General features: G+C 38.9%; 1 protein-coding gene across 1 annotated transcript in view; it reads left to right on the top strand.

Annotated features, from left to right (window-relative positions):
• The window catches only part of LOC143718301 (tripartite motif-containing protein 16-like), a 76,494-nt gene that overhangs the window by 44,383 nt on the left and 4,363 nt on the right, over positions 1-27,748 (top strand). Inside the window, exons 2-5 of the mRNA XM_077209356.1 lie at positions 12,036-12,131; positions 12,216-12,446; positions 18,402-18,561; positions 18,713-18,760. Coding sequence (XP_077065471.1) covers positions 12,036-12,131; positions 12,216-12,446; positions 18,402-18,561; positions 18,713-18,760 — 535 coding nt within the window. The remainder of the gene's footprint in view (positions 1-12,035; positions 12,132-12,215; positions 12,447-18,401; positions 18,562-18,712; positions 18,761-27,748) is intronic.

Below are 27,748 nucleotides of genomic sequence, written 5' to 3' on the forward strand. Positions count from 1 at the left end.
CGGCTAGGCGCGGCAGCGCGGGATTTCAAATATGGTGTCTGTACCATTGCCACAGAACAAACAAAATGACAAGATAAAGCTTATTAAATGGATGCAGCGAAATAAATTATTGGCCCAAAAAATGAGATGTGGACACTGCAGAAGAAAAATGAAGTTCGTGATAGACAACAGAAAAGATGGATATACCTGGTAAGTGGTTTGGAAAAAAAGAGTCATTTATTTATTTTTAATTTACGGATCACTTTAGTACCATTAATCTTTTTCTATCTTTTTTTTAAAAAACAGGGTGTGCTATCGCAAACAGAACCACACCCAAAGGAAGAAAAAATCAATCCGGACCGGATCAATTTTTTCAGGATCCCATAAAGAACTTCATCAATGGTTGATGTTTATTTACAGGTAATTCACACAATTATATATATATATATATATATATATATATATATATATATATATATATATATATATATATATATATATATATATATATATCATTAAACTCCACAACATGCTTTCTTAGAAGTCATCAGACATGTTTAGGATTTCCGTGGTTCTGTTTGATCAGATTTAAGGCCATATAAAGAGGATAAAATAGCTTAATTATTATAGCAAAATTCTTAATTATAATATTAAGTGTTATTAATTTTTCCTGCCGATGGAAAAACAGAGAAATGTCGATACATGTGATTTCTAAGTCAAAATGCTGCGATGTTGCACATTGTACTGGCTCGTGGAATTGTGTTTCCGTTTTTTTTATTATTATTGTAATATGTTATATGGTTGTAAAAGGGCATATTTTATGTCCCTCGATCATCTGTGGTAAAAAAAAAAAAAAAAAAAACACGAAGAAAAAAAAGAAGTAAAACCATGTCAAAATAAGAGTCCCAGTGAATTTCTGGCTTGTTTACAATTATGCTTGCAGGTTTTTTTTTTTTTTTTTACTGGATATTCTTTTGGTTATAAAATAAGCTGTTTCTGTGGCTTCTCCCTGAGCCACCCCATCACAGGAAGGAAATACAAATAACATTATCTAACAAATTCAATTATATACAGTAGGTATAGTAGTATCAACAAAATAATCTATTTGTTGTGTTTCTTTAAACACAATTTTATACTAGGAAACTAAAATATCATCAACCTCTAATTAGTATGTATTGATGTGTTAGTACATAAACCAAGTTTACTATGTAAAAATAGAATACAAATGTCTTGAGTTACTTGCATTTACCTTGTTCTGCAGTTGAATGTGTGCCCCAGCCATAGACCCCAATCTGAAAGAATCTGATATATATGATTTATTTCCTTATTGTATGGGTATGCTCTGTATGAACATGTGGTATTTATTTGTGCAGGCTTAAAACACTGATGTTCTTGCTCAAATTAATTTTGGAACATTTAAAAAAAAAATCTAATAGTTTTTTTTTTTTTTTTCCAAGCATGACAAAAATCTATAAATATATAACATGCCTCATAATTTAGGTTATTTAAAGGTACCATTGACCTTTTTCAGTCATTTTTTTATTGTTAATTTAAATATAAAATTAGGAATAAAGAAATTTCATTATGTTACTTGTGTGATTTTAACTGCTGTGTAAATGCATTTATGCAACATCTGGGCAGCATTAAACAATTTGCCCCTACCGATGCACTTTTAAGTATTTTGTTTTTATATAAAAGATGGGACAGATACATTATATGATGTTAGTAAAAACAAATCCCCTGGAAATAATTTTCATTGGGAAAATGAACAACACTCTCAAAAATGAACAAAAAGCTCAGAAAGGTAAGCTTAAGTGTTAGTTTTGATTTGATTAGTTTTGGATTCTGTTCTGTTATCATGTAAATTCCCATTTCGTTGAATACAACTCTGGTGTGCATGCTGGGATTGTTGAAAAATTTGTAAACAAATCAAGTTTAGAGTACAAATGCTTGAAACTAAATCTGATGTTAATAGTTTGCTTTTTATGCTTTCTAACAATGGTTTTTAATTAAAAGGTGTGCACAAATGCATTGAGAAGGATGAAGAGAAAGCACCAATTCAAAATTGGAGGGCGATCGAGACATCGTTTCGTTGTAATTGATGAGTCAAAATTCACTCATAAAAGAAAGGTAAAAAATAAAAAGTCAGCTCAAATCTAGTTAGTAATTAGTAATTACTAGTAATTTAGCATAGCAGAACTGCATTTGGTTAAGATTTTATGTGCAAACTATTAAGATGTATTGTGTATTTGTGTATACATAACTGAAATTATGTATTTGTGACCAGTCACGGAAACTAGGGACACAAGTCGGTTCTGGGGCATTTTGAGTTATTCATAGATTCTGAGAGTGTAATATCCAAGCTTTCCAACGATGTGTAACATGTGGAAATCTGATAATATTTGGAGAAGTTGTGGCCATTTTAAAGTAGGCACTTAAAAAAGCTCAAAGAGGAGAAAACGAGCTAAAGATTGTGCAGTTCTCACCTGTCTCTGCTGCTGGGGGTGACAATAGGGCTCATTTACATCTCATTTAGATAAGCCATACCCCCTGTAAAGCTCCTCCATGTGCTTTACAGCTTTTTTTACACTTCGAATGAGTGCACTTCTGCCGCACTAGGCGAAAAACAATTGTGCTGCCCCTCTATTTGCAACGTACCAGCAACAACACACAAAGACCAATAATGCCATATAGCCTGCATATAACGCGAAACCAGCAACAACACATAAAGACCAATATGCCATATACATATAACGCAAAACCAGCAACAACACACAAAGACCAATATGCCATATAGCCTGCATATAACGCAAAACCAGCAACAACACACAAAGGCCAATATGCCATATACATATAACGCAAAACCAACAACAACAAACAAAGACCAATAAGCCATAGGCCTACATATAGCACAAATAGTACGCAACGCTCGTGTGCCCAAAATGTCAACAATATTAAAGTTTATGTAGGAGGCAAATGCCTGCTGGCATTTTTCTTTAAGCAGTCATTTCTGCAATTTTCCAAATAATCACATTTCACCTCCTCAAATTACTGTTGCAAATCTCTTTACACCACTTTCTTATGTGCGTATACACACACAAATGAAATGTCCGCAAGCACATTATATCATCAGCAGGTTCAGCATCTTAAATAACGACTAAAGAGCAAATGAAGCTTAACTTACATTTCAGAAACACGCACGGCAGGCCTTCATCGCAGCAGCAAAGGTCATAACTGCATCCTCTATTTCGATTCTCGGTCACATATGAAACAGCCAGCCACCGCTGTCAGCGAGCCGAGCCGCCGTATTGAAGCACTGAGGGCGAGCGCGCTGCGCCCATACCTCCGGTTCAGTTTCCCGAGCCCACGAAGTGCGGCGAAAACATTTTCGGTGTAACTGCCAGACGGTTCATCTCGTCTGCGACAATCTTTGCGGCATCCATCTTCATTGTATTTTGATATCAGAGAGAGCTGGCCAGAGCACAGCATAATAAGTAGCCATGTGGTTGACTTGGAGGGCGGGGGCAAAAGCGCCGGGTTATTCAGTATGGAAATACACACAGACAATGACACGCCACGCCCCTACTGCATGCTAGAATCTCCGAAAACAAGCCGATTTCAACCTCAAAATGTAAGCTTTTAAATATACCAATACTGCTATCTCAAACATGGAGAGGCTTCTTCGTGATTTCAATTAACAGATTCTCCAAAAAATTGAAAATCACCAATTTTGAAAAAAAACTCTTCTTTCTCATTTTGCTCGAAAGTTGTGCTGCCGACTTGTGTCCCTGGTTTCTGTGACGGGTCACATTTCTTATAGTATAACCGTGGACGGTATGGTGGTACATGGGCAAGACATGGATGGGTGTTTGGTCTGTTAGAAGTACACCACAGTAGCCGAAGGCCTGTTCTTAAGCTGGTCCCTCCACGAGCACGCACAACTCTGAACCCAATCATTAAACGGCATGTTAGAAGCGGTTCAACAAACTACAGTGATTCCTGGCGGGCATATGTACAGTCCCTCACTACAGAAGGTTATCATCACTATCCGGTAAACCACAAGAATAACTTTGTGGATCCACAGACTGGCAGCCACACTCAACACATTGAGAGATACTGGCAAACAATTAAAGGACAAGTGTGGAGATTAAGGGGGAACTGTACTGAGAAAATGCTGAAGAGCCACTTGAAGTTTATTGAATGGACATATGTGACCCGTCACAGAAACCAGGGACACAAGTCGGCAGCACAACTTTCGAGCAAAATGAGAAAGAAGAGTTTTTTTTTCAAAATTGGTGATTTTCAATTTTTTGGAGAATCTGTTAATTGAAATCACGAAGAAGCCTCTCCATGTTTGAGATAGCAGTATTGGTATATTTAAAAGCTTACATTTTGAGGTTGAAATCGGCTTGTTTTCGGAGATTCTAGCATGCAGTAGGGGCGTGGCGTGTCATTGTCTGTGTGTATTTCCATACTGAATAACCCGGCGCTTTTGCCCCCGCCCTCCAAGTCAACCACATGGCTACTTATTATGCTGTGCTCTGGCCGGCTCTCTCTGATATCAAAATTCAATGAAGATGGATGCCGCAAAGATTGTCGCAGACGAGATGAACCGTCTGGCAGTTACACCGAAAATGTTTTCGCCGCACTTCGTGGGCTCGGGAAACTGAACCGGAGGTATGGGCGCAGCGCGCTCGCCCTCAGTGCTTCAATACGGCGGCTCGGCTCGCTGACAGCGGTGGCTGGCTGTTTCATATGTGACGGAGAATCGAAATAGAGGATGCAGTTAAGACCTTTGCTGCGATGAAGGCCTGCCGTGCGTGTTTCTGAAATGTAAGTTAAGCTTCATTTGCTCTTTAGTCGTTATTTAAGATGCTGAACCTGCTGATGATATAATGTGCTTGCGGACATTTCATTTGTGTGTGTATACGCACATAAGAAAGTGGTGTAAAGAGATTTGCAACAGTAATTTGAGGAGGTGAAATGTGATTATTTGGAAAATTGCAGAAATGACTGCTTAAAGAAAAATGCCAGCAGGCATTTGCCTCCTACATAAACTTTAATATTGTTGACATTTTGGGCACACGAGCGTTGCGCACTATTTGCGCTATATGTAGGCCTATGGCTTATTGGTCTTTGTTTGTTGTTGCTGGTTTTGCGTTATATGTATATGGCATATTGGTCTTTGTGTGTTGTTGCTGGTTTTGCGTTATACTGTATGTATATGGCATATTGGCCTTTGTGTGTTGTTGCTGGTTTTGCGTTATATGCAGTAGGGTTGGGCGGTATTTCGGTAATATCGTATACCGCGGGGTCTTAAAATAGCAACGGTATCAGTTTCAATACCGTCATTACCGGCACTTATATATAATAAATAAATATAATTTATTCAATGCCTAAAAATACTTATGTAGTTGTCATCAAGTGACAGTGTGGAGGAGAGAGAGAGAGAAGGGAGAGGCGGTAAATACTGACTAGGCAATTTGTAAATGTTGCAATAAAAAAGGTGACCGCGAGAGATGGAAACACCTCTAACCTAATGTCGCATCTCCGAAACAACCACCCACTCACTGCTGCCAGGATGCATTTTGCCCCGAGTTCATTAAATAAGCGCATTCGTTTATATTTGTTAAAATATTATAATGTTATTTTTTTTTTACGTTGATAATGAAAACTGAACAGCACGAGTAAGATGGGATGCATCGGGAGTCAGACATTGACCACTTAATTAAGTTTCATTTTGTAAAAGGCCTTTCTTTAAAGTGAATTTCGTTTTGTATAAATTGTATCCTATTTTTTTTTTTTTTTTACCAACCAATAATAAATAAGAATCAAATATAGCAGACAACATAATCATGACATGATCATTCGCTGGCGCGCCGCGGTCACTTGCATTGAAATCTCATCATAAATTAACCGAAACTCACATGTATGTCTCACAGACATGACAGATATCTAAATAAAGCTTGAAATTTCATTAAACGAAACAATTCAAAATGAAAAGAAATAGGCCACTCGCTGATTATTTAATCCATGATGTGCATTTCTCTCTATGCGCGTTCTATACGGAAATGGCGATCATCAAATTAAACGAAACTATTCCAAACGAAAAGAAATAGGCTAGCCTACTCTCTGATTATGTAATCCATGATGTGCATTTCTCTCTATCGTTCACTATGGAGATGGCGATTCGTCAATTTCTTTAAACGAAACAAATTCAAAAGGAAAAGAAATATAGGCAGCATACTCTCTGATTAATCCAGGATGTGCATTTCTCTCTATACGCGCGTTCACCACGGAGATATCAATCGTCAATTTCTTTAAACGAAACAATTCAAAACGAAAAGAAAAAGGCTAGCCTATACCTTCTGATTATGTAATCCATGATGTGCATTTCTCTATATATGCGCGTTCACTACGGAGATGGCGATCGTCAACTTAATCTTTGCAGCACTGACAGAAAAGTTATATTAATAAAAATCAATGGACGCGTGTCACCGGATTTACAAATGCACTTCTTGCTTGTTGCTTGTTAATTTAATTTAAATCAATTAATAAAATGAATACAATTGTCATAATTAAAATAATTAAATATTATTAATTTTTCCATTTTTGCTCATTTATAAATAGTATTTATATCTACCACCCCCTCAGCACCTGGGTTAAACAATTATTTGGCGCCACCATATTATAACTGCCCACGTATTAAAAATAGTCGAGTCTAAATAGGGCTACGGCTCATATTACATTTAATGCCGTCAACAGGGATCAGACACAACGTGCACGGGTTGGCCTTGATTTTTTTTTGTGTGTTTTTTTATGCCCGATCTGGTATTCAGTTTCTGAACGGTGTAGACACAAGCCAACAGTTTGGTGACGCTGTCTGAGCCTTATGTCATAATTTTTAAATAGTCACGGTAATACCGTATACCCCGGTAAAATAGGGAGGAGATTTGACGGTATCAAAATTTGGATACCGCCCAAGCCTAATATGCAGGCTATATGGCATTATTGGTCTTTGTGTGTTGTTGCTGGTACGTTGCAAATAGAGGGGCAGCACAATTGTTTTTCGCCTAGTGCGGCAGAAGTGCACTCATTCGAAGTGTAAAAAAAGCTGTAAAGCACATGGAGGAGCTTTACAGGGGGTATGGCTTATCTAAATGAGATGTAAATGAGCCCTATTGTCACCCCCAGCAGCAGAGACAGGTGAGAACTGCACAATCTTTAGCTCGTTTTCTCCTCTTTGAGCTTTTTTAAGTGCCTACTTTAAAATGGCCACAACTTCTCCAAATATTATCAGATTTCCACATGTTACACATCGTTGGAAAGCTTGGATATTACACTCTCAGAATCTATGAATAACTCAAAATGCCCCAGAACCGACTTGTGTCCCTAGTTTCCGTGACTGGTCACATATTGGCTAGGAAAGAAAAGCAAGAAAGGCATCTTTGGAAGGCTCATTCACGACATAAGTCAAAAATACAGAGTGTGAGTCCATTAGTTTTGACATATGTCCACTGACCTCAGTGGACTTTCAAGAATACACTTTAGAGTGTAGATTTCATTTATAAAATATGTATTCTCATTAATGTTTGTGAAACATTGTACATTTTAGCAGTTAATTATATGTTGTATTTGAAGGGTGAAAATAAATTTACAATTTGACTTGTAATTGTGTGCAGGCAGGTGGGTGGAAAGGGTAACACCACATCAATTCAACTCTACACTATTGAGCTAAAATACAGTATTCTGTAATTGTAATGTAGTTGGGAAGCTACTGCTTGTATTTATGCTGTAAACTAGTGAGTTTACCCAAACTAAGGTACATATGAATAAGGTAAGATAGAAATTAAGTCCACTTAAGTACAGTCTTGATACACTTTATTTTACGTAGCTTATACCTGTGTAATATTCTGTAGTTGCAATGTAATTAGGAAGCTATTGCATGTATTTAAGCTGTGAACTAGAGAGTTAATTCAAACTAAGGTACATATGGATAAGGTATGTAGATACACATGAAGTCCACTTAAGTACAGTCTTGATACACTTTACTTTACGTAGCTTATACCTGTGTAATATTCTGTAGTTGCAATGTAATTAGGAAGCTACTACATGTATTTAAGCTGTGAACTAGAGAGTTAATTCAAACTAAGGTACATATGGATAAGGTATGTAGATACACATGAAGTTCACTTAAGTACAGTCTTGATACACTTTATTTTACGTAGCTTATACCTGTGTAATATTCTGTAGTTGCAATGTAATTAGGAAGCTAATGCATGTATTTAAGCTGTGAACTAGAGAGTTAATTCAAACTAAGGTACATATGGATAAGGTATGTAGATACACATGAAGTCCACTTAAGTACAGTCATGATACACTTTATTTTACGTTGCTTATACCTGTGTAATATTCTGTAGTTGCAATGTAATTAGGAAGCTAATGCCTGCATTTAAGCTGTGAACTAGAGAGTTAATTCAAAATAAGGTACACATGGATAAGTTATGTAGATACACATGAAGTTCACTTAAGTACAGTCTTGATACACTTTATTTTACGTAGCTTATACCTGTGTAATATTCTGTAGTTGCAATGTAATTAGGAAGCTAATGCTTGTATTTAAGCTGTGAACTAGAGAGTTAATTCAAACTAAGGTACATATGGATAAGGTATGTAGATACACATGAAGTACACTTAAGTACAGTCTTGATACACTTTATTTTACGTAGCTTACACCTGTGCAATATTCTGTAGTTGCAATGTAATTAGGAAGCTAATGCATGTATTTAAGCTGTGAACTAGAGAGTTAATTCAAACTAAGGTACATATGGATAAGGTATGTAGATACACATGAAGTCCACTTAAGTACAGTCTTGATACACTTTATTTTACGTAGCTTATAGCTGTGTAATATTCTGTAGTTGAAATGTAATTAGGAAGCTAATGCTCGTATTTAAGCTGTGAACTAGAGAGTTAATTCAAACTAAGGTACATATGGATAAGGTATGTAGATACACATGAAGTCCACTTAAGTACATTCTTGATACACTTTATTTTACGTAGCTTATACCTGTGTAATATTCTGTAGTTGCAATGTAATTAAGAAGCTAATGCATGTATTTAAGCTGTGAACTAGAGAGTTAATTCAAACTAAGGTACATATGGATAAGGTATGTAGATACACATGAAGTCCACTTAAGTACAGTCATGATACACTTTATTTTACGTAGCTTATACCTGTGTAATATTCTGTAGTTGCAATATAATTAGGAAGCTAATGCATGTATTTAAGCTGTGAACTAGAGAGTTAATTCAAACTAAGGTACATATGGATAAGGTATGTAGATACACATGAAGTCCACTTAAGTACAGTCTTGATACACTTTATTTTACGTAACTTATACCTGTGTAATATTCTGTAGTTGCAATGTAATTAAGAAGCTAATGCATGTATTTAAGCTGTGAACTAGAGAGTTAATTCAAACTAAGGTACATATGGATAAGGTATGTAGATACACATAAAGTCCACTTAAGTACAGTCATGATACACTTTATTTTACGTAGCTTATACCTGTGTAATATTCTGTAGTTGCAATGTAATTAGGAAGCTAATGCATGTATTTTAGCGGTGAACTAGTGGTTTATTTAAAATGGATAAGGTATGTAGATACACATGAATTGCACTCAAGTACAATCTTGATACACTTTATTTTATGTTACATACATGCAATGCTACAAAACGTACACATTTACCATGTGTAACTGCAGACCTTAGTAGCCTAATATATTTAAGTACTTCTTGTTACATTGTGTGGTACTAAGTACTTTCTTACATAATTACAGTGTACCAAGTTTGTAACACATATGTAACAGACTCGGCTTGTTACATATGTGTAACAGTAGCTGCCTATTACATATGTGTAATTACAATCTGTAAGTACAGGCTGTACAATAACTTAATTACATGTTAATTACATTTTGGTACATGTAATTACAACGTTTATTACTAAGTAATTAACTAAGTAATTACTCTGTATCAAGGACACCGTAAAATAAAGTGTTACCATGGCTGCTTGCAGCTATATTTCTCCTTGTGTTTGCAGTCCTGTGCCAGATCGTCGTCAAATGATCCCCTTGTGTCCTGCCCTGCCAGATCCTTTTTGCCTAGCCAAGTCATGCCTTGTCCAGTTGCCTGCCCCGCTTCACACTGACAGTGTTTCTACTGCATGACTTGGCTAGGCAAATAGGATCTGGCAGGGCAGGACACAAGGGGATCATTTGACGACGATCTGGCACAGGACTGCAAACACAAGGAGAAATATAGCTGCAAGCAGCCATTACCGGGGCCAAGCGCAAAGAAGACGACAAGACATGCCAACATGCCTGAGAGTTTCAGACCAACTGCAGCAAAGAGCAATTAAAGACATTCAAATATGAATTCAGGCAAAATGGCTAAAAAATCATATACATTAACTAAAAATATGATTTAATGGATTATCACTTTCGATCAATAGTGGCGCAGTTATGAAGTGTATGTGGTGTGGTCAGAGTGAGTTGACAATGACACATACAAAGTGTGGTGTCAAAATGTCAAGGCATTGCAGAGATAAAGCCTGAATAGTCATTTTGGCAGCATGCCTACATTTTGATGCTGCAGTATACAAAAACGGTTTCGCCTATTGTTATGAAATCCATTACTTTTAGTCAGCACGGTCTGGAGATGATACGATTCAATTTTGGTGAAAATCGGACGAACGGTCTAGGAGAAGTTCGAAAAAGAAGGTTTTAAAAGAAAATCAAGATGGTGGACAGGAAGTTTGGCTGATTATGGCAAAATTGGTATCTATGTTTTCGGCATAACCCAAGGAATCTGTGTAGAGTGTCATAACAATAGGGAAAATTATTCAAAAGTTATTAGCATTTTTGGAAATTAATTATAACTTTTGACCAAAAGGTGGCGCTGTCTCAAAATCTTTTGAGTATCTTCAAGGCATGCTGCTGATGGCACATACTGAGTTTCGCAATTTTACACCAATGCATTCGTACACCAATGCAAAGTAAAGCATTTTAATCACAAAACTGTATTTAATTCAATGGCAATTTCACGTTTTGTTCTATTATAGCGCCAACTAGAGGCACAATCACATTGTTTTATTCATGTGTCAAATTTGGTGAACATATCTCATTTCACTTTGGAGTTATAGACATTTATATGTTTAAACACATAAAAAAATATTACCCACACCTGACTTTATTTGCATTTTTATGCCACTTACTATTGATATTTTGACACTTGGGCAGTAGCAAATAGCCAACGACCTATGTTTTCAAACTTCTGACGGTGGTTTTGTCTCGATCGGTCTAACGGTTTCGAAGATATTGGCAAATGTTTTTTTAAGCGCTAAATCACAACAGAGTTATACGCATTTGAAAATTTAATTTTACCACTAGGCGGCGCTTGTTCAAAACTTCTCAGGCTCTTTCAGGGCATTGTACTGATGACCCATACCGAGTTTGGTAACCGTATGTTCATACGTTCAGAAAATACAGCATTTTGGTACAAAATTAAAAATGGCCGACGGGTAAATTGGTCAATATGGGAAAACTGGATATCAGTCTACTTGGCATAAAGTCCTGAATCTAACGAGACCCCTTTTATGAATTTTGGACGATTTGTTCAGAAGTTATAAGCAAAAATAGCAATTTTTCATATCTCCGGACCAGTAGGTGTCGCTGTGCCGAAACGCAGCATGTAGCCTCAGGTCATGCTTGTGATGCACTCACAACAGAATACAAACACACGGAGCATGAATGTCCGAATCCCGGCACAGAACCGAAACCAAACTAGACATGAGTGCCAGAATCCGAACACCACGCTTCGAACATGAAACAAGGCACACAGACAAGAGGCCGTACGCTCACACAAAGACAAGACAATACAGGAGTGTCAGGGCTCTGGCACAAAACCAAGAATAAACTAGACCAAAGTGACAGAACCATGACAGATATGTGACAGCATTATAAACTGACATCTCTGTTATTGATTTGTGGTGTAGAAGCAGCTGAAGGAGACGCAGAGGTCGTTCCAGCAGAGGATCCAGCAGAGAGAGAAAGATCTTCAGCAGCTGAGAGAGGCTGTGGCGTCTCATAAGGTGAGTCTGGAGAAGAGAAGTTTGAGAAGTCTCAGTCAGGACTCACTGAAGCTCACTGTGTGATTGTGATGTGTGTCCTAACAGCGCTCTGCACAGACAATAGTGGAGGACAGTGAGAGGATCGCTGAGCTCATCCACTCCATTGAGAGAATCTGTACTGAGGCGACACAGCAGATCAGAGATCAGGAAAAGACTGCAGTGAGTCGAACTAAAGAACGACAGGAGCAACTGGAGCAGGAGATCAATGATCTGAGGAGGAGAGACGCTGAGCTGGAGCAGCTTTCACACACACAGGATCACATCCATTTCCTCCAGGTAACAGAGATCTAGAAGAACAGGATCGTAATGGTCTTAAGCAAGAGACTCAGAGAAGCATTTCATGAGAGAATGAGCAGTTGACTGCAATGTTGCCAGGAATTCTGTTTGTTTTGTTATCGTGTGATTTGTTGTGATCATCTTACTTTAAACTAGACTACACTTGTGAATGCATTTCAGCTTTGGAAATCTCTTAGGAAACATGTTTTGAGCTCTTTCTTCTGGGAGATAATATTTAGCTGCCAAACTACACTAGTGCAAAGAACAGTTCAAAACTTCCAGAACATATAAACTTTTTTAAACCAAATATGTCCTTCTGATTTCTTACGTCATGGTGGAATTTATAGTACCAATTTTGAGCAATGTTCACCAAAGTTGCTTCAGGTGATCTTCAAACCTGATGGATGTACAATTTCATAATTGTTTGACTGTTCCCTTGAGGATCACACCCATGAGAATCTCCATCTAGATCGTATTGTACACTACCCAGATGACTCCCTGTGTGCCTTATATCACGCCAGCCTCAAAAGATATTCTGTGATTAAGTGGAGTTGGTACTCTCCAGCTGTGGTTCCCCCTGCACAGTGGTTGAAGAGAAGGAGGATCCCTAATACAGTGGTCCCGGAGCTAGCACTCATTGACCTACAAATTCTGGAATGGAGTCTTACCCATGCTCCCACCCTTGAGTTCTTCTCCACTGGTCCCACCAGGCTTAATGGACTCTCTGGCTCCGAATAATTCCCTGGCCCTCCTTCCTCTGCTGGTCCCACCCAGCTTCCTGGCTCCTCCCTTTCTGCTGGCTTCATCCAGCTTCCATCCAGGATTCACCACAGACTTCCGGACCTCTGACTGCGCCTCAGCCCTCCACCCCTTTGGCTTGACGGGGCTCCCATTTTTGCTCCGTTTCCTCCATCCTTGCTCCCACCGGATCTGCCTTTGTCCTTTCTATAATTCTTTAATTTCAATTTACTCAATACAGCTAAGATGATGACTGATGCATTTGATTTAGATAATGGGTAAAACTTTATAATAACGTTCAATCAGAAGTTATTTTTACATTATTAGTTAATGATGAACTAATAATTTTCAAAACATGGCTATACATCTATAAATGATAAATAAAAGATAATTATGTTGTACATTATCTTAAAGAATAGTAAATCATGAAATAATCAAACAGATCATTAGTAGATGATTAATGTTATTAAGATGTAATTAGTTGATATATTAATCACTTACATATTTAAATATTCATGTTAAAATTGTTTTAGGATCATTATCTCAATAAATAATGGGTAATCACGAACAAATGATGAACAAACCATTAGTAAATGATCAGTATATTACGATTGTCACGGTTGTGGTGTGAGCAGAAGAATAAGATGAAGTCAAAAGTTTCAATTTCAAAAACTTTTACTTACAATAATATGTATAATATAACTTGCACGGATACAGACAGGCAGACGAGCAGAAGGTTCCCACACACACGCTAAATACAGCGTAGAACGGACGAAGACTGAATGAACTGAAGGGAACTAAATACAGACACTGATTAACATTGATGAGTGAAGACAGGTGAAACAGATGATTATTAACAAGACAGGTGCTGCAGATGAACTAATGAAGAAGACACGTGACATGAAGACAGCAGACAACTGTGACATTACACCTCCCTCCTGCTAGGTGCGACCTTGCACCGTAGAAGGACCAACTGTGGAGGGAGGGGACACAGAAGGAGGACGGAAGGCAGAAGTCAGGCGGCCATGGCAGAGAAGACTGATCAGGCGGCCAAGGCGGAGAAGACGGAGGGAGGAGCCATGAATGAGGCAGGGCTGACGACTCCAGGGGGGCGACTGACAGGGGCGAAGCAGGTAGGAGAGGAGACCAGGGTGGAGCCGGAGAGTCGATGAACTTAGGCGATGCTGAGGACTCTGGTGACTGAAGTGCAGGTGGGGACACAGAAGGGCACGGTGGAGAGAGAGGGAGTGAGGACCAAAGGGAAACTGTGGGGAGTGAGGAGTCCAACAGAGCCGGGGGGACGAAGGGATGAGGCGTAACCAAGAGAGAAGTCCAGAGTTGAGGGAAGGTCGACGAATGACCAAAAAGGATCCGGGGCGACGAGGGAGCCTGGTGGAACTAGGGAACTGAAGGGCCAAGGTGGAGCTGAGGGACGTAAGAGCCAGGGTGGAGCAGATAAAACAAAGGGCCGAGGTAGAGTCCTGGTTGCGGAGGTTGGAGGTGGAGACTGGGATCCATCGACCAGGCTGGAGCTGCAGGCCAGCAGACCCACGGCAACTCCACCTCACAGAAAGTGGTTAAAAGAGGAGCTGAGGGGCTGACAGGCAGTGGTGGAAGAATAGCGAGGTGGCAGATGGAAGGAGGCTGGAGAGGGAGGCTGGTTGGGAATTCAGGCTCAGGAGCAGAAGACTCAGGCTCAGGGACAGAATGCTCGGGGACATAAGGCTCAGCCTCGGGGACAGAATGCTCGGGGACAGAAGGCTCAGGCTCGGGGACAAAGGCTCAGGCTCAGGGACAGAAGGCACAGGTTCGGGGAACATGACATGAACAGTCTCTTATGCGGCAGGCACGACATGAACAGTCTCTTGTGCGGCAGGCACAACGTGAAAGCTCAGGGTCGGCCGGACTGACTTGAAGCTCATGCTCGGTAGGACTGACGTGAAGTTCATGCTCGGCAGGACTGACGTGAAGATTAGGCTGGTCAGGCGTGACGTGAAGTTCAGGTTTGGCAGGACTGACGTGAAGCTCAGGTTTGGCAGGACTGACGTGAAGCTCAGGCTGGTCAGGCATGACATTAAGATCAGGCTGGTCAGGCATGACGTGAATATCAGCCTGGTCAGGCATGACGTGATGATCAGGCGAATCACGCATGAGTTGAGGATTAGGCTTGTCTTGCTATGCTCCGAATCTGGACTCGACGCTCTCCAGACACCGGATGACGGTCTCTCTCCAGACCAGTCCGGTGGTGTCCGGGAGGTCGGAATGACGATTGAAAGTGGCCCTGATCCGGAACAAGGTCCTCAGGCTCACATCATCAAGCGTGCTTGTGACTTCAAGAAGATCAAAGTCCTTCACAAAAGCAAAAACGTTTTGGCTCTCCTGAGCCAGGACGATTATGCGGATCCTATTGTCCATTTTGCGGTCTGTTCTTCTGTCACGGGTGTGGTGCGGGCAGAAGAAGAAGATAGTCAAAAGTTCCAATTTCAAAAACTTATACTTACAATAAATATATATAATATAACTCGCATAACTCGCCTACAAGAAAACTTTTTATCCATCTCCCCATCTTAGATCCAACTTTCAATCCATTCACTACTCTTGTCTTTATATATATATATATATATATCAATTATTATTATTATTATTATTATGCCTATTAAACACATATACACAATGCTGCTTGAAAGTTTGTGGTCCTCTTATAGAATTTGTGAAAATGTGAATAATTTTGACAAAATAAGAGGGATCATACAAAATGCATGTTATTTTTTTATTTAGTACTGTCCTGAATAAGATACACTATATTGTCAAAAGTTTTGGCACGTCAGCCTTTACATGCACATGAACTTTAATGACATACCATTCTTAATCTGTAGGGTTTAATGTGGAGTTGGACCACTCTTTGCAGCTATAACAGCTTCAACTCTTCTGGGAAGGCTTTCCACAAGGTTTTGGAGTGTGTTTTATGGGGATTTTTGACCATTCTTCTAGAAGCTGTATTTGTTAGGTCAGGCACTGATGTTTAACGAGAAGGCTTGGCTCGCAGTCTCTGCTCTAATTCATCCCATCGGGTTGAGTTCAGGACTCTGTGCAGGCCAATCAAGTTCCTCCACACCAAACTCACTCATCCATGTCTTTATGGACCTCGCTTTGTGCACTGGTGCGCAGTCATGTTGGAACAGGAAGAATCCATCCCCAAACTGTTACCACAAAGTTGAGAGCATGGAATTGTCCAAAATGTCTTGGTATGCTTCCTTTCACTGGAACTAAGGGGCCAAGCCCTGAAACCCCTGAATAACAACCCCACACCATAATCCCCCTCCACCAAACTTTGCACTTGACGCAATGCAGTCAGGTAAGTACCGTTCTCCTGGCAACCTCCAAACCCAGACTCGTCCATCGGATTGCCAGATTCATTCATAGGTGCTTGATTTTACACAACTGTGGCCATGGAAGTTATTTGAACACCTGAATTCAATGATTTAGAGGGTGTCTCAATACTTTTTGGCAATATAGTGTATTTTACATAATACTTGTATTTTGTAAAACATAATACTGTGTGTTGTTACCTGGATGATCCACGACTGTTTTCTTTTGTTTTGTGATGGTTGTTCTTGAGTCCCTTGTTTGTCAGTTAAACTGCCCAACATTCTTCAGAAATATCTTGCACCTTCTTTGGTTTTCCAGCATATTTTACATATTTGAACCCTTACCAACAGTGACTGTATGATTTTGAGATCAATTTTTTCACACTGAGGACCATTTAGAGTTCAAGGTAAATTGTAATTAATTTGTATTCCAGGAAACATGTTAAGTATCTTCTTTTGCTTCTGAAGGGCAGTATTACATTAATTTTAGGAAACACTATATTTTACAGTGTCCTTGTTACATATGTTACATGTAATTACCATAGTAATAAAAGTAAATTATGCCTAATTACATGCAATTAACCCTCAACCAAATCCTAATCCTACCCCAACCCTATAGTAAGTACATGTAGTTAATTAATATTACACTGTACTTAAATATTTAATTACACTGTAACAATTACACCTTAAAATAAAGTGTTTCCTATTTTTCTATATATATATATTTAAACAAAATAGGAAAATTTGGCCATCTTCATCCTGTTCAAAAGTTTTCACCCCCACATATAAGGATAGCGTTACCTGGACAAAATGATATTGTGGCCACGACTTATTACCACATTCCCACAAGTTAATAGGACTTTCCTATAAATTAATAACTCATGGCCACGACAAAACTAAGTGAACCAAACATGTCCCCTCCCGGTCATTGTAGTTTATAATTTATTGATGTATCATGAAGTTGTAAGACAAACATGCAGGTCTGTTAAAGCACTATTTTTTAAGAAGCATATTTATTTATTTGATTTCAAGTGAAGAAACATTTATGAATGACTTAGGTTATTTCATGATTTACAAAATTTTATTTTTAAAGATAATTTACATCACATTTGTAAATCGTTAGCATACTACTTATTAATCGTTTATGAATTTATAGTCATGTTTTGTAAATGATTAGTTCATCCATAACTAATAACGTATAACTGAACATTATTGTAAAGTGTTAGCAGATAAAGTTAGGATTATTTTGGTATATTGCTGACCTTTACATTTTATTTCAACATGTGAATGGATCATTTTCATGGTTTTCTTTTTAAATGTGGTTATAACCAACCCAACATGGTATTTTGCTGTTGCTGTCATTACATTTTTTTATATATATAATTTCAATATACACTGAATATTTGGATACATGATCACAGTCTTTCTAATAACGTTTTTAAAAAATGATATCTTTCTTATGCTAATATGTATCTTATGCTTAAATGTTCTTAGCAGATGGTGATTTTCTGCTAAAATGCAGTGTCATTATGTACACGTGTTAACTTTTTCACCTGTGTCTAGAAACAGCCCTCAATGTGACACCACTGATGCGCTTGATCTGTTACATTTATTTAATTGGCAGTTATTGGTTGTTATTGCTTTATTATCCAAATGATTTCTTAGAAAGTTCACATATAGTGTAAATGCCTAACGCTAGAATTTGCTGCTCTAATGTCATACAATGAATTTGAGAAGGGCTGGATTGAGGAGAGTTACTAAAGATCAACAAGAGCCACACAAATCTGACAGTAGAGCAGGTTATTGATGAAGTGTGGAGGTGATGAGCTTTGATTTCTGTTTTCTGTAGAGTATCCAGTCTCTCTCAACTGCCCCTGAATCTACAGACGTAAATGACAATCCCTTCAGTTATCTCTCCTCTTTTGATGGCATGAGAGAATCTATCCGTCAGCTGAGAGACAAACTGGAGGATTTCTGCAAAGAAGAGCTCAAAAAGATCTCTGACAGAGGTAAAGTCCTGGAGATTCTGCTCTCAGAAATGATCCTCCATCATCTCATATCATGTAGAAGATCATTTTAGAAATGTCTTAGGAACGGATGCAGGGATCATTTTCTCTTGACATAATCATATAATCACACTATTTATGTCTGTTTCCACAGTCACTTTCACCAACGTTGTTCCCAAGACCAGGAACGACTTCCTACAATGTAAGTCACTAAGAAAACAAGCAGAAAACCTCACTAATGTTTAGAGTTGATCATGTAAATGATGATTGCACAGGATATCTGGTAAACTGTACTGAGACACTGCTGATATATTGAACATGAAGAGTTTAGCTACACTGAAAAAAATAACACTGAGTAACACTTTATTTTAAAGGTCCATAATTATGCAGTAGTGAAGCATTAACACACCAATAGTTAATGGTTAACTTTACATAAATTAAAGACATATTTGCCATTATTTATGCTGTAGTTAAGCTTTAACAAACCAGGTATGTAAATTCAGAGAAACTAGAAACTAATTACTAAGTATTTACCTGGTAAATAAATAGTCTATTAGTGTGTAATTAGTTTATTAGTGTGTAATTAGTTAAGGTGATTAGTATGCAATTACAGAGTGTTACGAACCCCACTATTGAAGTGCTCGTTAAAGGAGGGGGTAAGCAACATAAAGACACAAAATGCAAGATATAAACGTTTTAACAGTTTATTCTTAGAACACGACTCACGTGTCAGAAGACAACAGATAATATTGACAGAGATTAACAACCATAGACCCACAAAACACGGAAACCAACAACATAGAAACACAGTTTATCAGCGGCTGGTGGAAACATCCTGACGCGCACAGGGCTCTCCCGTTCGTCCACTCATGCCCTTCTCCTCCAGTGCACGCCAAGCTCTTAACAGAGCTAAAACAGTGATCGAGACGATCATGCCGCTATGGAAAGCAATCGTAGTTGGTCAACCTACACACACATTAACATAAGGCTCAGGCCGTAACACAGAGAAACTACCAGGGGAAAAACACCACTATTAAATTTCAACTCAACAAAGTACTGTGTACTTGTTACCTGTTTTGGTTGGTAATAACTCATTAATTCATTAAAATGAAGCATTGTTTATTTCCATGGTATTCCATGGTATTAACATATTTAAATGTTTTTGTTTATTTAAATTAAAAGTTAAATTCTGTATTATTATCATCTCTTACTGTTATATGAAATAATGAAATTACAAAGTGAAACTATTGCTTTTCACTGGACGTTTTTTTTTTATTTAAAAAAATCTTTCGGTTTTTATTTATTACATTTTTTTGGGGGGGGGGGGGGGGGCAGATTTCTTTTAAGGTTTAGGGGGGACACGACAAAAAAAGTTTGAGAACCACTGGTCTAGTGAGTGATTCAATAGCCATACAGCCTTTAACTACTGAATGAATCAGCGTTTCGAGCGAATCGATTGAATAAAATGACTCATTCATTGACACAGTGACTTGCTGCCACCTACTGGCGATATTTCATAATCGTTTCATCTTGTCATTTATTTATTATTTCTGTATTCAAAATGTTTAAAACATAAAAAATAATCTCATTGTATTATGCAATTGCAGTTGCTGTGTAAATGCATTTAATTACAACTCTGAGCAGCATTAAATTGTGTAAATACATCTAAAAGAAACTTCAGATGCTGCTTTAATGCCACCTCTTTTATTGACTACATTTAAGAATTTAAATTTAAAGATGTTATGGGCCTATATATTTAATAAAATTAGAACAAAAGCTAGGTATCTAGGCTTAATTTCTGACAGTAATAGCTGACAATAAATATAAAAAACACTCTGCATCTCTGGCTTTACTGTTTACAACTTTAAAACCAACACTAATTAAACATAATAATTCATATTGTTCAGTTTACTTCATAGATTGTTGTAGCGACAATGAGTCTTACATTAAATTAGCTCAAATTATATATAGGGAATTTAATAATTAATCATGAATGATTAATATATTGCACATTACAGTTAAATTATCAAAGCTGAAAATAGATCGATTGTATATATGAAAGATCACCATAATGGGTTATGGTTCGTCATTAATATATCAATAGTCTCATTACAGATCGATTATATGAGATAACCTTAAATGGAATTAATTTAGTTATCGAACAATCTGTTTGTCCAGCAAACGGCCGTAAGATTAACTTATCAATTTTCAACAAAAATTATCTCTTTCTTATAATTCCAAAAAAGCTATTTTCTGGCCATGAAAAATCACCTTCTTGTTATTATAAAATTTAGGTTACTGAAATAGTAACGAATTGTAAAGCTTTGTAGCTAAAGGGTCGAACATTTCATTGACTTTGTAAAAATGAGCACTTTAGACAATTAGCAATCAAGAATATAATAACCCGGGATACATGTATGTACAATAAACAGTAAAACTAACGAGACAAACCAATAACAACGGGAGTGAGAGAGAGAGAGATTGAGTGAGAGAGAGAGAGAGAGATTGAGTGAGAGAGAGAGAGAGTGAAATATATATATATATATAGAGAGAGAGATAGAGGATGGGAAAGTGAAACTAACGGTCAGGATGAGAGAGATCACCGGGGTGATCGCAGCATGGCAAAAAGCACAGACAATAACCCTTAGAGAGGCAACAAGAAATCACATCAATCAAATCAAATCAATAACCTATACTTGCGAATGCGTATGGTTCTCTTTGTGTGAGCTGAAGAACGCAGAGTCGTATGCGTGTTTGTCCTTCGGCGCTATAGGCTTGTTCTCTCGTGTCTTCCGGGGCGAGCAGACTCGCGGGAAGTTTTAAAGGTTCACCGAACGTGAAGTTACCATGGAAATAGTTCAGAGTTCATCTCCCACGGGAGGGAGAGGCGAACATGAAAATAAAACTTAGTAAAGAAAGAAAAAGAAAAGAAACGCAGTGTAAAGCTCCCTAAGGAGCCATGGGACCGGAAACCTCTCACAGGGAAAGTGCTCTTTGAGAAACTTCTGTGTCAGTCTCTTATAGAGAGGAGGGGTTCACGCCTGCTTTGCGTATGTGAACCAATCATCTTAGAGCATCTCGAGCGGGAAAAGTTCTTCTTTGTCTTGTCAGGATAATTGATGATGCTATAAAATTTTGTCATTTCTAGCCAGAAAGATTATACACACAGAACAATACATTTTACTGTAATATCCTATGTATGACTGGTTTAGTCAAAACAAGACGGTCAAACAGGTACCAAGAATGGCCGGAAAGAGTAGAATAAACATAAAGTTACATTCATATGCAGAATTACACACATTTAATGTTCACTCACACGACTATAAAGCCATAATACTGGCTACCATGACCTAGGAAAGATCAAATTCATGTTTATACATTTCTTAAGTGGTTATACTTATAGAAAATATAAGATTGCAGAGTCTATTCCTCTTTCTTTATCAGAATTTAAGTGGGAGCTGTGATTCCCTTGGAATTCCTTTTGGGGGTCATAAAGTTGTATGACCTAGCAAGAGGGAGAGTTACAGAAGATGATCCTTTTAGGTAATCTTTCTTTAGAAATACACTTAAGATTTGAAGTTACAGACCAGTCTCCAATTACATCTATAGAATAAGACAAAACTAATTAGATATGCATGTGTCACAAGGTGACAAATCCAGCGGAACCAATTTCCGCTGGGAGTGTGTTTCCCCCCGGGACAATTTCACTGACACACCGTGCGGGTTTGCTTGTTGTCAGTTGCCATGACAGTGACAGCTGATTTAGCTAAGCTGTACCAGGTGCGGGCGTTTGGTGTGGGGATTGGTGATTGGAAAACACAGCCTAGTGAAGCAGTTAAAAGGAAAAGGAAAAGGCATTCGCGTGTGGTACTTCCCCGGGAGAAATCGATTCTTTTGGCAGTGGCTTGGATTTGCTGGGATTTTTGGAGCGGCTGTGAGGATCTGACTGGAAAGGGGTGCAACAGTGGTTGTGGGAGTACAAGCTGGAACGTGAATTGGATGTGCAGTGAGTGTACTTTGGAGATTGAGTCAAGATTGGAGAATGTCATCACTCGAGAGAGAAAGATAAGTAATGAAACACCGGATCCGTGTGAATGCATGTTGTGTATTGAACTGAATAAGGAATTGTGAAGTGTATTGACCACAAATATAATTACCACAAAGAGTGTGAACTGATTCATCTGTGAAACCCTGATATCTTCTGATGAGTGTTGAAGAGTGTTGAAGATGCTGTGTTCCATGCGGTGTGAAGTCCTCTGCATCTCTTCAGCTTCTGAGTATTGATCCAGCGCAACAGTGGAGGGATTGAACAGTGGGTGAGTGCTGGCCTTATTGCACGAAGGTTTGAGAGTGGATTGCGGTGCCTGAAATGAAGTGTCACACAGTATTGGACTTGACGTGAAGTTGCAGTGTGTGGATGTACACATTTACTTAACTGCCAGTACTCTCCAGTCCACGTCCTCGCCCAGTGTTGCGGAGCAAAGCCCTCAGGTTGAATGTGTATGTTCCATGTCGGCCACCAGGTCCTGTGATATGAGAGAGGAGTGTGATTGTCCTGTTTAACTTGTCTTGTCTATTTAAATAGAACGTTCTTCTGCCGCCGCCTTCGTGTGTGCTGCCTGTTCGGAGGAGAAACACACCCCAGCCTTAGTGTTGCCGTGGGAACCACCTAGCCCAGCCGTAAGCCTGAGTCTCCATTATACGGAAGGATCATGTTTGCTCTTGTATCAAATGCTCCGTCTATTTAAGATTCTCCTGCCACCGCCTTCGTGGGTGCTGCCTGGTCGGAGGAGGGACACATCCCAGCCTTAGTGCCTGTGTGGAGCAACCCAGCCCAGCCATTCTCCTGCCACCACCTTCGTGGGTGCTGCCTGGTCGGAGGAGAGACACATCCCAGCCCTATTGCCTGTGTGGAGCAACCCAGCCCAGCCGTAAGCCGATTCTCCATTATACGAAAGGATCATGTTCGTTCTTGTATCAAAGGCTTTGTCTATTTAAATAGAAGATTCGTCTGCCTCTGCCTTCCTGTGTGCTGCCTGTTCAGAGGAGAGGTATATCCCTGCAGCAACGCTGCTTGTTCAGACCCACCCGCTCCAGCCGTAAGTCCTTACTTCACCGAAATAGAATTGAACCTATAAACTTGTCTCTATCTTGGGTTAGAGGGGACCCTTGTCTCTGGGTGGAGCCGTCAAGGGTGGAAAGGCATCCGGAGGACCTCACACCTGCTGCTCAGTGACGCCACGGAGGAGAGCACCCTACACGGAGAGGATCTGCCTACCCGACTACCTATCTGGCCGGCAGCGAGTCCCCCTCCTGGACTCCATCGCCCCCTGTGCCGGACATCTACCGAGTAGATGACGCTTGGGAAAAACTTACCTGCTACCCACCTGTCCTGTGGAGAGAGTCCCCTCCTGGCCCGTGGCCCCGGCCCTGGTTTGCGCGGGTCGCTGCCCGCCTGTATAACGCCGAAAAGAGTCCACTTACCACGGTACTTACCTGCACGCCGGACGGGCGTTTGACTCCTTCCTCCTCTGTGGCGGCCAGTAACCCGGGCCCTCGCAGTGAACCCCTCGGCCTCCTCCCTGGAAAGAGAGACGAAGCCCGCGTTAAGACTTTTAATTTTTGCTTTTATTCAATAAAGATTGTTACTTTTAGAAATTCTTCTTGTCTGCCTGGTCTCTGGTACGCTCCTCGAGGTGGTCCTGGGTTTGAGGGGTGGGCGCAGTCTGGCTTGGCCCCCCCGACCTGTGACGCATGCATACAGGAAGGTTAGATACAATTCTGTGTTATATACATTAAGGACATTCCTATCCTAAGTTGCACACAAAGGACGTTTGTGTGCGGGTATTTGTGGTGTGTGTGTATCCTTAGGGCATATTGTCCATCCGTGGTGTGCACCACGTGAGGGTTTCGAGAACAACGGGGACCTGTTTCTTGATTGCGCAATGCGTCATAAATGGAGTTAATCAATGACCTGCTGGCAGACATTGGGGCACCATTTCACATGGTTCAAAGTTTTGTGAATTAAACATATGTGTTCATATTTGTTCAGTAGTGAAAGGAAAACAGGATTTCGGTCAGTCGCTACATGGTAAATCACAGAAATATAACATTATGTAAATCAATTAGTATACACAGATGTCGATATAGTGGTACATTGGTAAGTTTAAGCAATGGGATATTTTAGTGATATAGATAGAGGCAATTTAAGACAATCATAGTAATAGTAATAGAGTTGTAGTAGAAGTAGTAATAAGTAGTAGTGGTAGCATTAGTAATAATAGTAATAGTAATAATAGTAATAGTAATAATACATTTAGACTGGTCAATACAATTTTTGTAGATATACACTATTCTCTAGGTCTGGGAGCTGCTCCACAACTGCCAGTGAGCACAACCAACAGACCCTCTCAACATAGACACCTCCCTTCGTAGATGTAGATACAATATTCTTGTTAGTGTATGTTATTTTTTCTTATGTAATGTATTCTGTAAGAAGATTGGTCCAGTGATTGATATGTATAACATTTCTTGATTTCCAGTTTAGCAAAATTAATTCTTGGCGATAGTTAGAGAAATGTGGAGTGGGTTTTTATATTTGACTGGGAGATTATCAACTTCTATGCTGTTACTGAGTAAACAGAGACGGAGATGGAAGGATTCTACAGCCTGTGATAATTGAGAGTTTTGTGGTCACTGATATCCAAAATGAGTAAACTGGTTGACAGGTCCATGTGGCATGAAAGTAGTCGTCTATGTCCCCTATGTACACTGTGAACAAATATCAGTGTCCCTCAAGCCCATTCTAAACTTCTTTCTTTCGGTGATTTGAGTCCTGTGAATAATCTTGAACTGTATGAGTTAGAGGTTTGTATTGTTAGTCATTGAAAATGTATTTGTGATGAAGTTCAGTGTGTGTGTGGAAGGAAGAAGACAGGGGTCGGCGTGACTGGGACTCGTGGTTTATTAAAACACAAAATAAACAAAATAAAAGAGAGGCGCACACTAGCGCATTCACCGAGTCACCTTGGCGACACAGCACAACATTAAACTAAAACACGACGAACAGTAGCTTGACGGTGATTTCCACTTGGCAGCAGCACGCGAGTTCCCAGTCCAACTCTCTCTCTCTCGTTCCCGCCGGCTTTTATGCGGTCTCTACACGCCAATTACTGCAATCAGACACAGGTGTTCATCCACTGCACTTGACCTACTTACGGCTCGGCTCCCTCCTCTCTCTCCCGCTACAGACTTCGCTAAACCACTTCGCCCACTTCGCCCCCCTCGCCACAGTATTGTTACAGATTTCCTTCCAGAGGTCGGTGTTGAGGGAGAAGGATAAATCTTTTTCCAATTTGGTCATGGGTATTAAAATTCTTGCATCATTATTTGATATAAGTTTATGTAGTTTGGATATTAATTTGTTGGAGTTAGTGATTTGCATTATGTCTTCAATTAACCGAGAGGGATGAAGTGGGTTATTGATTATGTTGATAATCAATAACCCAACTAGCCTCTCCCTATGGAGGATCCCTATACCACTCTACAGATAAAGCGTTGTGGAATTTTTCGGTTCGCGTACCTACCCAAAGTGATAAGATAAAATAAAAATTCTGAATCAAAATTTATAGACAAGTAGTTTGTTTAGGCATGGTGTGTAAGGAATTACAAACCTGCGCACATATATTCAAACGCACATAACTATAGAATCAATTCTTAATGCGCATGTGAACGCCATCAGCGTCTATCACAGGTTCACGTTTAAAGTCTGTTTAGAGAGAACGGTGTCGTCTTAGCGGCCCCTAATTTAATAACAAATTATCATTTAGATGGAAGTGAATCAATCAAAACTAACTTTAGCTGGAAAAAACATTTTTCAAGAGCCACTATAAAACCAAACCAATCTCTGTTACCTTAAATTATATCTTTATCTCTGTAAAGCTGCTTTGAAACAATCTACATTGTTAAAAGCGCTATATAAATGAGGATGACTTGACTTGACTTGACTTGATCTTGGATTTAACTATGGATTTAATTAGTTGATATTGGAGAAACTGTTCTCCCCCAAGACTGTACCTCTGGTCTAGTGTTTTAAATTATGAAAATTGGTTATTTTGAAATAAGTGATGGATGTGAGTAATTCCATTTTGTGGCCATGATGGAAAATTGACAGGTTTATTGCATAGTTGGAAATCAGGTGCTAGATGGAGGTATGTCTACATGGTGTTAGTGGTGAATTATTAATTTTGTTTACTTTCCAGCAGGTTGTCAGAGTTGATGCAATTGTAATATTCTTAAAATAGTGCATTTTCTTAATTGATTTTGGAAGGAAGGCGAGGTCTGAAACTAAAGTATTTTTGCATTGATTTTGTTCTAATTCTTTCAATAATTTATTATGATTGTTTTTGTGAATCCATTTATATAAATATTGTAGCTGGTTTGCTAAAAAGTAATATTGAAAATTTGGAGCTTCTAGGCCGCCTTGTGACTTTATCTTTTGTAATTTTTCCAGAGATATTTTAGGTGTTTTGTTATTCCAATTGAAGTGAGAGGTTAATGAATCAAGTGATTTAAACCATTTATCGGTGGGTGTTGTTGGAAGCATTGAGAACAGATAGTTGACTTGTGGTAAAGTTTTCATTTTAACTGTAGCAATGCGACCGATAAGTGATAGGTTTGTCCAGTGTTTTAAATCATCTCCATTCTTTTGGCATTTTATCTAGTGCTTTATGGTGCAACACCTCCTTTTTTTAAAGATGTTACTCTGAGGAGTTCAACAGATCTTTGACATGTACTGATAAATAAATGTTTTCACAAAAAAAAATCATATTTAACCTTAATACATGTGCCTAACAGACAATAAACAAACTGCAATGCACTCTCAAGGTCTTTGTCTCTTCAATAATGAGTCAATGAGATGAAGTAAACTTATCGTTTGAATGTCCTGTCTTTTGATAAGTTGAAGTGATGATGAAGATGAAATGAGTTTCTACTCCACAAGGCTATTTGAGTGCAATACAATGGTTGTAATCCTACAATCCACAATGTGAGAAAAGATCACAGTCAACAGTGTTCAGTGAAACGTTGTCCCCAGCACCACGTTGCTGGCCATGTGCTGTAGCCTCGTTGCCAGCGTGGATTGCACTTGGATTCACTGTCTCTAGTATTCAATCAGTGTTCACAAAAGAAC

This window comes from Siphateles boraxobius, unplaced genomic scaffold, assembly GCF_051911475.1.
Source record: "Siphateles boraxobius isolate OS27281-9 unplaced genomic scaffold, OSU_SipBor_1 61, whole genome shotgun sequence".
Taxonomy (NCBI): Eukaryota; Metazoa; Chordata; class Actinopteri; order Cypriniformes; family Leuciscidae; genus Siphateles; species Siphateles boraxobius.